The sequence below is a fragment of the Anguilla anguilla genome, chromosome 9 (genome assembly GCF_013347855.1).
Source record: "Anguilla anguilla isolate fAngAng1 chromosome 9, fAngAng1.pri, whole genome shotgun sequence".
NCBI classification, from domain to species: Eukaryota; Metazoa; Chordata; class Actinopteri; order Anguilliformes; family Anguillidae; genus Anguilla; species Anguilla anguilla.
The window spans coordinates 54022909-54034051 of NC_049209.1; the positions used below are offsets into that span (position 1 = coordinate 54022909).

The 11143-nt window shown below is 51.6% G+C and overlaps 1 protein-coding gene across 2 annotated transcripts in view; it reads left to right on the forward strand.

The window, feature by feature from the left end:
* Window positions 1-11143, forward strand: part of LOC118235245 (pyruvate carboxylase, mitochondrial-like) — an 80044-nt gene that overhangs the window by 58737 nt on the left and 10164 nt on the right. For both annotated transcript variants that reach the window (XM_035432396.1, XM_035432395.1), the window contains exons 11-15: window positions 3831-3975; window positions 7235-7324; window positions 7882-8103; window positions 9022-9178; window positions 9736-9976. In XM_035432396.1, coding sequence (XP_035288287.1) covers window positions 3831-3975; window positions 7235-7324; window positions 7882-8103; window positions 9022-9178; window positions 9736-9976 — 855 coding nt within the window. The remainder of the gene's footprint in view (window positions 1-3830; window positions 3976-7234; window positions 7325-7881; window positions 8104-9021; window positions 9179-9735; window positions 9977-11143) is intronic.

Genomic DNA, 11143 nt, shown 5'->3' on the forward strand with positions numbered 1-11143 from the left:
TGCGAGGTTGTGTGCTCTGCAGCTGCTTCAGGAGGGCAGCGCCTCCCTAATCCAGTCCAGACCCACAACGGCCGGATTAGCGGCTGAGCGCCTTCTCCGGATCGACGCGGCGCGGGCCGGCAGATCCCTCGCTTTCTCTCCTCCGCTGCAGCCCCTTCCTCATCCCTCCGTTCTCTCCCTCTGTCTCTGCTCCTCTCTGTGGCCGGCGGAAGTGAAGTCTTATTCCTTTGTCCCCTGGCCCAGTCTCGCTCTGCCCGTCTGTGCCCGTCTGTGCCCGAGCGGCGCCACGCTCCTCTCCGCTCGCCCGCTCCTCCCCCCCCAGCCCTCTCCCTGCCACTCAGAGCAGCGGGGCGGGGTGCAGCTCTGCCAAAACAAACCGATGGAGGAGGAGTCTCCCCGGGACAGGTACTCACAGCTCAGCGCTGAGCGGGAAGGGGTTTCTCTCAGTCTCTCCCCGGCTCTGATTGGTCAGATTCTCCCAGGCTGTAATTGGGTAGTTTCCCCCTGGCTCTTATAGGGTGGTTTCTCCCAGGCTGTGATTGGACGTTATCTCTCAGGCTGTGATTGGGCAGTTTCCTCTGGCTCTTATAGGATGGTTTCTCCTGGGCTCTGACTGGTCAGTTACTCCTGGGCTCTGACTGGTCAGTTTCTCCTGGGCTCTGATTGGATGGTTTCTCCCAGGCTGTGATTGGATGGTTTCTCCTAGACTGTGATTGGATGGTTTCTCCCAGGCTGTGATTGGACGGTTTCTCTCTGGCTCTGATTGGACGGTTTCTCTCTGGCTCTGATAGGACTGTTTCTCCCAGGCTCTGATTGGACGGTTTCTCCCAGGCTCTGATTGGACGGTTTCTCCCAGGCTCTGATAGGACGGTTTCTCTCTGGCTCTGTTTGGACGGTTTCTCCCGGGCTCTGTTTGGACTGTTTTCATGGGGGTGCCCTCTGTATTTGGTGAGCTGGGTTGCAATTCAGCTCTTCACCCCAAAGGAGGAAACCCCAATGCCTCAGTCTGGACTCGAGCCCGTGCACCCCCTCTCAGCGGTGGTACAGTTTGCTGGTCAGGAGCCCCTGCCGCTGGCGTTGATGGTCAGGGGTTTGGGATCTCTCTCTGCGAGGCAGATGGGCCCCGTTGAGCCTCTCCTGCCCGTCCCGCCAGGGACCCGAAAATCCACCACAGCGCGTCTACTGCTGCCGGTCAACCGTCGTCACCCCCACCCCCCCCCGTCCTGTCAGTGCATCCCTGTGCAACTGGATTCCCCTCCTCTTCCTGCGCACTCTCTCTGTCTCTCTCTCTCTCCGTTTCGCTGTCCTCCTGTGGAGTTCTGGGATAGCGGTGGAGTCGCCTGCGGGCAGCTCTATGAAGGTGTCGTTGCTGTGCTCGTGTTCCGACGGGCTGCACTTCCTCCTGCGAGCGCGGCCATCTCTCCCTCGCTCCGTGCCCCGAGACAGCTGCTCCTCCTCCTCTCCGCCGATCTGTCCATCCCTCTCGCGCACAGACGCAGAGAAGCAGGAGCTGGGAATTCGGTTGGGGGGGGGGAGGAGGGGGGGCGAGTGGGGGGGGGCGGTCTGCTCGTCTCTCTGGGGATTCCTCTCCTTTCTCTCCTTCCCCTGCTTCCTCGATCACCAGCGTGTCTCTGCTCCCTGTTCTCTGTGGCCAGCGAGGCTGAGATGAGCGTTTGCTGCAGAAAAAGAGAGAGAGCGAGAGAGAGAGAGAGAGAGAGAGAGAGAGAGCACAAACAAGGGAGAGAGCGAGAGCGAGAGAGAGCGAGAGAGAGAGAGAGCGAGAGAGAGAGAGAGAGAGCGAGAGAGAGAGAGAGAGAGCGAGAGAGAGCGAGAGAGAAAGAGAGAGAGAGAGAGCACAAACAAGGGAGAGAGCGAGCGTGAGAGAGAGAGAGTGCAAGCGAGGGAGAGAGCGAGGGAGAGGGAGAGAGAGAGAGAGACTGCAATGTCTGCTCTACCCAGAGCGTGAGCGAGAACGGGAGGGAGGGAGGCGGAGAGACACTGAGGGAGGGAACAGGGGGAGAGTGTGAAGGAGAGAGAGTGGGAGGGAAAGAAAGGGGAGGAGAGAATGGAGAGAGACTAAAACAGTGCTGGCTTGTGAGAGGAGAGGTGGAGAGGGGGATAGGAGTGGGAGAGGAGAGAAGGGAGCTGAAAGAGACTGACTGACTGACTGACTGAGTGAGTGAGTGAGTGAGTGAGTGAGTGAGTGAGTGAGTGAGTGAGTGAGTGAGTGAGTGAGTGAGTGAGTGAGTGAGTGAGTGAGTGAGTGAGTGAGTGAGTGAGTGAGTGAGTGAGTGAGTGAGTGAGTGAGTGAGTGAGTGAGTGAGTGAGTGAGTGAGTGAGTGAGTGAGTGAGTGAGTGCGTGCTGTTCATGGGTCTGTGTGTGTATGCTCTTCATGGGTGTGAGTCATTCATTCTGAACTAGAAATAGAACTAGAAATGGAGCAAGGCACACGTGCGCTCACACGCACATACAGACACACACACACTCCATTAGACCTGTGCATACGTGTACATACAATATCTTATGAAAAATTCAGAACATCGGTGTATTATAATCAGAGTGCAGAGAAAGCCTGTGATTGGACAGTGTGCAAAGCAAGCCTGTGATTGGACAGTGTGCAGAGCAAGCCTGTGATTGGACAGTGTGCAGAGCAAGCCTGTGATTGGACAGTGTGCAGAGCAAGCCTGTGATTGGACAGTGTGCCGAGCAAGCTTGTTATCAGACAGTGTGTATTCTTTTCAGGACCAAGGACAGCAACTGTGTCGCTTCTAACTGCTTTGGGCCCCACTAACACTGCATCATCCTCACTGCTGCCGTGCAGCTAAATTCCCTGCAGCTGATCCAGGACCAGCCTGGGGGGCTCGGGCTGGCCTGTGACACGTGTGTGGCAGGTCCGTTGCCGTGGCGCTGAGCCATGGGAGCCGCTGGAATAAAGGGGGAGATTGATTTGTCTGAGAGCTGTCTGAGCATGCTCAGTGAGACCTGGGAGGGGGGGGGGAGCAGAGGGATGAATACTGATGGAGTGCTGGGGGGAGAGAGGGCTGGGGGGAGAACTGTCTCCTTTCACAAGTACTGCCTCAGGGGAAGGAGAAGAGAGCGAGTGACAGAGAGAGGGGAAGAGGTGGGGAAAGCTGGAGGGTAGGAGGGAGAGAGAGGGAGAGGGAGATGAAGAGGCTGGGGGGGGGAGGGAGGGAGGAGGAGGGGGGGATAAAGAGGCTGGGGAGAGGGAGGGAGGGAAGAAGGGAGAGGGGGATGAAGAGGTTGTATGTTTGTGTTGGCAGTGCTTGTCAGACAGACGGATGCTCCCTCACCCTGCTGCCAAACAGCCATTAAAACTCCACCATTACACCACTCTGTCCCCCTGCAGTTACTGAGTGTGTGAGTGTGTGAACACTCTGTCCCCCTGCAGTTACTGTGTGTGTGAGTGTGTGTGTGAACACTCTGTCCCCCTGCAGTTACTGTGTGTGTGAGTGTGAGTGTGTGTGTGTGAGTGTGTGAGTGAGTGTGTACGTTTTGGCAACAAGACAGAGCAACAAGCAGAACTGAAGGAGAGGGGGGGATCAAATTAGTGAACTTTTTTCCGCGGTTGCCTTTATTACTTATTTACTTTTAAACCATTTTAATGTTTGTTTTATTTTTATTTATAACTTCCTCTCTGCCTCTCTTTCTCTTTCTTTTTTAAAAACATTCATTTACTTTTGTGTGGATTTAATATTGGTGTTCTATGGGTATCTGTTATTATTAATGAAGAGAAATTAAGTCTCTCTCTCTCCCTCTCTCTCTCTCTCTCTCCCCCCCCCCCCCCCGATTCTCCCCCCTCCCTCCGCAGACGAATATCCCCTTCCTGCAGAACGTGCTCAGTAATGACCAGTTCCTCTACGGGACGGTGGACACCCAGTTCATCGATGAGAACCAGGACCTCTTCATCCTGAAGCCGGTCCAGAACCGAGCCCAGAGGCTGCTGCACTACCTGGGTGTGTGAGGCGGTTCTGAATCAGGGTTCTGAGGGGTTTCAGAAGTGGTTTTGGGGCGGGTTCTGAGCTGGTTCTGAGGGCGGTTCTCAGGTGGGTTCTGAGCTGGTTCTCAGGCGGGTTCTGAGCTGGTTCTGAGGGCGGTTCTCAGGTGGGTTCTGAGCTGGTTCTCAGGCGGGTTCTGAGGGCGGTTCTCAGGCGGGTTCTGAGCTGGTTCTGAGGGCGGTTCTCTGGCGGGTTCTGAGCGAGTTCTGAGGGCGGTTCTCAGGCGGGTTCTGAGCTGGTTCTGAGGGCGGTTCTCAGGCGGGTTCTGAGCGAGTTCTGAGGGCGGTTCTCAGGCGGTTCTCAGGCGGGTTCTGAGCTGGTTCTGAGGGCGGTTCTCAGGCGGGTTCTGAGCGAGTTCTGAGGGCGGTTCTCAGGCGGTTCTCAGGCGGGTTCTGAGCTGGTTCTGTCCCCGGGGTCAGGAGCAGCAGCTCTGCTGTAGCGGGAGGAGTGAATAATGGCGGTGGATGAGCAGCTGGGTTGTCTGGGTCCTCTGGCCTCTCATTTCCTCTGCATTTCCTGTCACGCATCGACTTATAACTGCTTTATCAATAGACCAAGTGGCCATGAAATGCACATCACAAAAAATGCTCTCACACACACGCATGCACGCACCCATACACACACACCCACACACACACACACAAACCGATATGGGTGCTTCTGTTCCTCCTTTCCCTGTAGGATTGTGAATTTATGCCATTCCTCACTGACATTAAATTGGGCAACAAATGAAATAGGGCATCAGCTGAAATGAATTGATTATGCAAAGCTGGCAATATTTTCTCCCCCCTCCCCCCTCTCAGATTCCAATTTTAAAAATGCTGTATTGGTGTGAAATTCACTTTTAAATATTGCTGAAGCATACATCCAGAAATACACGAAAAGGAATGTGCATCAATCAGAGTAATTGCTCTGTCATCTTGTATACAACTGTGATAACAGAAACAATAATAACAATAATGAAGAGAAAATGAAAATTAATTATAAATAAATGAAATAAAATTAATACATTTTTTGGTGCTCAACCCCGTTCTATTGGAGCTGTTGGCCCTTCTCCTATTGGATTATTGGTTTCTTCTCTTTTGTTAGGAAATAGAAGTCTTTTATAGTAAGTACAGATAATTTGTTGAAGTCGTGTTGTAATTTCTGAATATTTTCCACAATGTAGGAGGGAGCGCACCTCTCCTTTATACTGAGTGACCTCGTATAAATTCATATAAATTCTCCTTTTTGTCACCATGTATTCCGGTGTCTGCCTTTTTCAATTGCAAGTGTGTGGTCACTGAGCCTGTACTTGGTCAGGATTTGTCTCTGCTTTGTGTCTCTGATGGAGAAGAGATACTCAGATAATGTGTATTCTCTTTTTAGGGTCCAATAGCAATCTAGTAAGTATTTTGCTACGTCAGCCTAGTTATTGGTCTAGAGATTTTGGTCTGTGTCATAACTTGGTTTACCCTGCGTTGGTGGTAAGCAGTGCTGGTATGACGCTGGTCTGTGATTTGTGTTAGTTGGGTTAATGGGTCAGCCAGCTTCATTACCAGCTGACTGAGGGGACTCTTTTCATGACTGAGCTCTTTGGATATTCATTGCCTTAAACTGCAATGTGTCCCCTGGGGTTTGAATTGAGGTGCATCCAGAATTTTAATGCTCTTTTTTTGGATATGAATCATTAATGGATAATGGCCTAATTCTGCTCTGCATGCATTATTTGGGGGTTTTCTCTGTACGTGTAGAATTTGATTACATAAAATCCTACTTGCAGGGTCTCTATTGGATTGTTTATGCCATTTAGAATAGTTTTGCTGGCTGAGTGAACCCCATACCCCCTTCCATACAGCGCAATGGGCTGGATAACACTATCAAAGATTTTAACCAGATTTTAATTGGTATGTCAAAGTTTGCTTTTTATAGCAAATAGTGCTCTTTGAGCTTTTGCTTGGTACTCGCTGTCATGCTAAAGCTCAGATGCAGTAATTATCAGGCCAAGGTGGGTGTAATTTAGGGTGTTTTTTTGGCGGTGTTGCCCAGAAAGCACTGGAACCAGTTTTCCAGTCATCTGGCTTTATTTTGGAAGATCATTGTTTTTGTCTTTTGTAAGTTTACTGTCAGGGCCCGGTTCTGACAGAAATCCTCCGCCAGAGCTAGGTTCTGCTGTAGCCCTTCTTCAGTGGATGACTGCAGAACCAGATCATCTGCATAGAGTAAGTCTGTGTCGTGTAGGAGGAGGCCCGGGGCTGTGCACTGCTAGCTCATTAACTCATTGACCCTAAATATCGAACCGTGTTGGTCTCAGGCTGCTACCCTGTTCATTTTAGTGTGAAGAAATCTGTTCTTTGATTGCCAATTTTCTCTCTGCATTTATTTTCTGAGTACACTGACTTAATTATATCATAAACTTTACCCCCTACACCACTTTGAAGACATTTGTAGCACAATCCCAAATGCCAAATAGTCAAACGCTTTTTAGAAATCAATGAAGCATGCAAGGAATTATTATTTTTTGTTTGTTTGGTGGACATGTTTATTGATTGGGGTGTGTAGGGTTTAAATACGGTCGTTGGTACGATGATTTGGGTGAAATCCAATTTGACTTACTCAGGATGTTGTGCTTGTTAAGGAAGGTTACAGTTATTGAATTCAGGATGCTAGCTTCTCCAAATTACTGCTTACACAAATGTCTCTGTAATTACTGGGCTCTAATTTGTCTCGACCCGTTTAAATGGGGGATATGAGCCCCCGGGTCCAGGTGTCAGGAAAGCATCCTGAACTCTCGATATCAGGTTGAATAATTTAAACCGAGCTTTACGCATCTCTGGGGTGCTGTTTTTGAGTGTCTCATTTTTAATCCTAGAGAGACCACGTGATTTGTCAGATTTTAGAGGCTGCAGCGTTTCGATCAGTTCTTTGTAGGAGATTGGTTTATAAAGTGGATTTTGATTATTGTTTTTAGTTTATTCCAATTTATGTAGGCATTCTTTAATCACAGTATGGGGTGCTTTTCACTGATTTTACAGTATACATTTTCAAAGTATTCTTTCCAAATAGCTCCATCGCTAATGGCTAATTCTCTTTGTTTTGCTGTGCTTAAATTGCTCCTCAAATCATTAAATTGCTTCACAAATAACTGGTTCTTTAATAGCATGTGGAGTTAATAGTTTAATATCTCTCTCTCTCTCTCCCTCCCTCTCTCTCTCTTCTCCCCCTCTCTCTCTCTCAGGTCATGTGATGGTGAACGGTCCTACCACTCCCATCCCAGTGAAAGCCAAGCCCTCCTCCATCGACCCTGTGATTCCCCCTGTGCCTCTGGGTAAGAGCTGCACAGTCATACACACCCACTGCACAGTCAAACAGCCCCACTGCACAGTCAAACACCCCCACTGCACAGTCAAACACCCCCACTGCACAGTCAAACACCCCCACTACACAGTCAAACACCCCCACTGCACAGTCAAACACACCCACTGCACAGTCAAACAGCCCCACTGCACAGTCAAACAGCCCTTACTCTACGCGGCCGCCTCTGGCCTCCCCAGTGTAGCGCTGTGTCCGTACAGTCCTGCTTCAGTGTGTGATCCAGGTCCAGCTGCACAAACAGAGACATTCAGTGCCACCCTGTCCACCGGGAGCCCTGAGGCCCGAGAGCTTTAGAGCAGGCAGCCGACCGTGGCGTGCGTGTGGTGCAGTCTGTAGGGCAGCCGAGACTGAGCCAGATTCAATCCCCCCCCCCCTTCCCCCAAAAGGTGGGGGTTGGGTCCTGGCCTTGGCGGTTTCTCCTCTGTGGAGCCCTGCTCTGTCTGAGCTGCGGCTCTCTGCCTGTCTGAATAAAGCCCCCCCTCGCCTCCCCCCCCCCGTGTGTGCGCGCAGGTGAGCCTCCGGTTGGTTTCCGGGATGTGTTGCTAAGGGAGGGTCCGGAGGGGTTCGCCAAGGCCGTGCGTCGCCATGACGGCCTCCTGCTGATGGACACCACGTTTCGGGACGCCCACCAGTCCCTGCTGGCCACCCGCGTGCGCACCCACGACCTGAAAAACATCGCCCCCTTCGTCGCACACAACTTCAGCAACCTGTTCAGCGTGGAGAACTGGGGGGGTGAGGACATCCTCTGCAGTACTCTCTCTCTCTCTCTGTCTCTCTCTCATTCTCTCTCTCTCTGTCTTTCTCTGATTCTCTCTCTATCTCTCTCCCTTTCTGTTATTTTATCTCCCTCTCTCTCTGTCTCCCTCTTTCTCTTTTTGTCTCTCCCTTTTTCTGTCCCTTTCTTTGTCTGACTCTCTTTCTCTGTGTGTCTCTCTCCCTCTCTTTCTGTTTTCCATTTCTCTTCATCTGTTTCTTAGTTTGTCCTTCAGCTCTTCCCCTCCCTCCCTCCCTCCCTCCCTCCTTCCTCTCCTCTGCAGTAGAGGAGTGAATCATGAGCCTGAAGGGCTGCTCTGAAGGCTGAATGGGCCTTTAAAGGTCTGTGTTTAGCGCTGGAACAGCCTGTGCAGCCTAGCGGCCGTGCATCTCTCCATGTGAGGGGGCTAGCTCAGGTGTGTGTGTGTGTGTGTGTGTGTGTGTGTTATTCAGGCTTGTGTGTGTGTGTGCGTGTGTGATTCAGGCTTGTGTGTGTGTGTGCGTGTGTGTCATTCAGGCTTGTGTGTGTGTGTGTGTGTGTGTGTCATTCAGGCTTGTGTGTGTGTGTGTGCGTGTTATTCAGGCTTGTGTGTGTGTGTGTGTGTGTGTGTGTGTTTTCAGTTTTTTCCATTTTTATTTTTACAGGGACAGTGCACATTTATCAGCATTACTGTAAATGTGCCAGCGTTAGCCAAACGGCTAATTTTCCACTGATGTCCCTGGGCCTTATATCAGTAGAGTCATATGAGTGTTGTGCTACATAATGTTCCAGTGACCTTGGGTGTGCACTTAATGTACGTCGCTTTGGATAAAATAAATGTAATGTAATGAGTCATGTGTAACGTGTGTGTGTGTGTGTGTGTGTGTGTGTGTGTGTGTGTGTGTGTCCGTGTGCAGGCGCTACGTTTGACGTGGCGATGCGCTTCCTGTGCGAGTGCCCGTGGCGGCGGCTGCAGGAGCTGCGGGCGCTGCTGCCCAACGTGCCCTTCCAGATGCTTCTGCGCGGCGCCAACGCCGTGGGCTACACCAACTACCCCGACAACGCCGTCTTCAAGTGAGTGCACACGAGACGCCCCCGCACCGCATGTTCTCCGCCAAAAACACCCGCATTCGCTCCCAAAAACACCCGCATCCGCTCTCAAAAACACCCGCATTCGCTCTCAAAAACACCCACATTCACTGCCAAAAACACCCGCATTCACTACCAAAAACACCCGCATTCACTGCCAAAAACACCCGCATTCGCTCTCAAAAACACCCGCATTCGCTCTAAAAAACACCCGCATTCACTGCCAAAAACACCCGCATTCACTGCCAAAAACACCCGCATTCACTGCCAAAAACACCCACATTCACTCTCAAAAACACCCGCATTCACTGCCAAAAACACCCGCATTCACTGCCAAAAACACCCGCATTCACTGCCAAAAACACCCGCATTCACTGCCAAAAACACCCGCATTCGCTCTCAAAAACACCCGCATTCACTGCCAAAAACACCCGCATTCACTGCCAAAAACGCCTGCATCCAGCCTGAAAACACACCACAAAACGCACACGCTCAGTCTCAAATCGGCCCCCATGATGGCGTTCTCCGTGTCCCTCTCTCAGGTTCTGCGAGGTGGCTCGGGAGAACGGCATGGACATCTTCCGGGTCTTTGACTCGCTGAACTACCTTCCCAACATGCTCCTGGGCATGGAGGCGGCGGGCGCGGCCGGGGGCGTGGTCGAGGCGGCCATTTCCTACACCGGCGACGTGTCGGACCCCATGCGGCAGAAATACTCGCTGCAGTACTACCTGGAGCTGGCCGATGAGCTGGTCAAGGCCGGAACGCACATCCTGGCCATTAAGGTGGGCATATTCACAATAACCTTTCAGTAATCTTTAAACATGTAAATGCCTTAATCTGTTCCCCTACCGTTCCTGTATGCGATCCCAGAGGCCTGGTGTTTGGGCCTTAATCTGTTCCCCTACCGTTCCTGTATGCGATCCCAGAGGCCTGGTGTTTGGGCCTGTGTGTGCTTTCTCCTGTCCGGCTCTTTCCTGCCATGTTTTTTTAGGTAGTACCACAGTTTTTAGCAGTCGTTTTCCTTTATTATTTTGGCTCTTAAACTCAGTTCAGATTAAAACGGCGAGGTGTCAGTTAAATATAAATAAAAGTTTTACAATGCCCCCGCATCTCGAGATCGCCCATCAAAGTGGCACAGCAGATTTAACGGCCGTTTCCATCACGGCGAGTTACGAGCTGGTCGGGCTGATCCATCTCCCGTTTAAACTCCAGACCCAAACTTTCACATGCTTGGGCTTGGAGATAACAGCCGCCATCAGCAGTTTTAAATATCAGGACATCACATCTGTTTTCTGGTTGAAGCACAAGTGCTAAAGGCATGTTGTACCAGTAACAAGAAATGTTGCGTCTCTTAAAATGACAGGAGAAATCTTAACCCTTTTTAAAATGGTCTTCACTGATTTTGTTTTGCATCATTGACAAGCATGCTGATTGGCTGGGTGATCCTTGCTTGTGTGGTAGGGCTTTGTGATTGGCTGAGTGATCCTTGCTCCTTTGCTAGACTGTTCTGATTGGCTGGGTAATCCTTAGTGAGAGTCTGTAACACAGCAGCGGGCATGTAGCTCACACAGCCGCGGGAGCGTGGGTTCTGATAGGCCGCGGGAGCGTGGCCTCTGATAGGCGGCGGGAGCGTGGGTTCTGATAGGCGGCGGGAGCGTGGGTTCTGATAGGCCGCGGGAGCGTGGGTTCTGATAGGCCGCGGGAGCGTGGCCTCTGATAGGCCGCGGGAGCGTGGGTTCTGATAGGCCGCGGGAGCGTGGCCTCTGATAGGCCGCGGGAGCGTGGGTTCTGATAGGTCGCGGGAGCGTGGGTTCTGATAGGCCGCCCGCCCAGCGACGGGGTGGCTCAGGGGAAGTGTGTTTACACAGCGGGAGGCTCTGCTCGACCCGGGGGCACAGCCCCAGTGTTCTTTCTGCTGTTCGAACCCGCAAACCCAGCCCCGCTGCTGG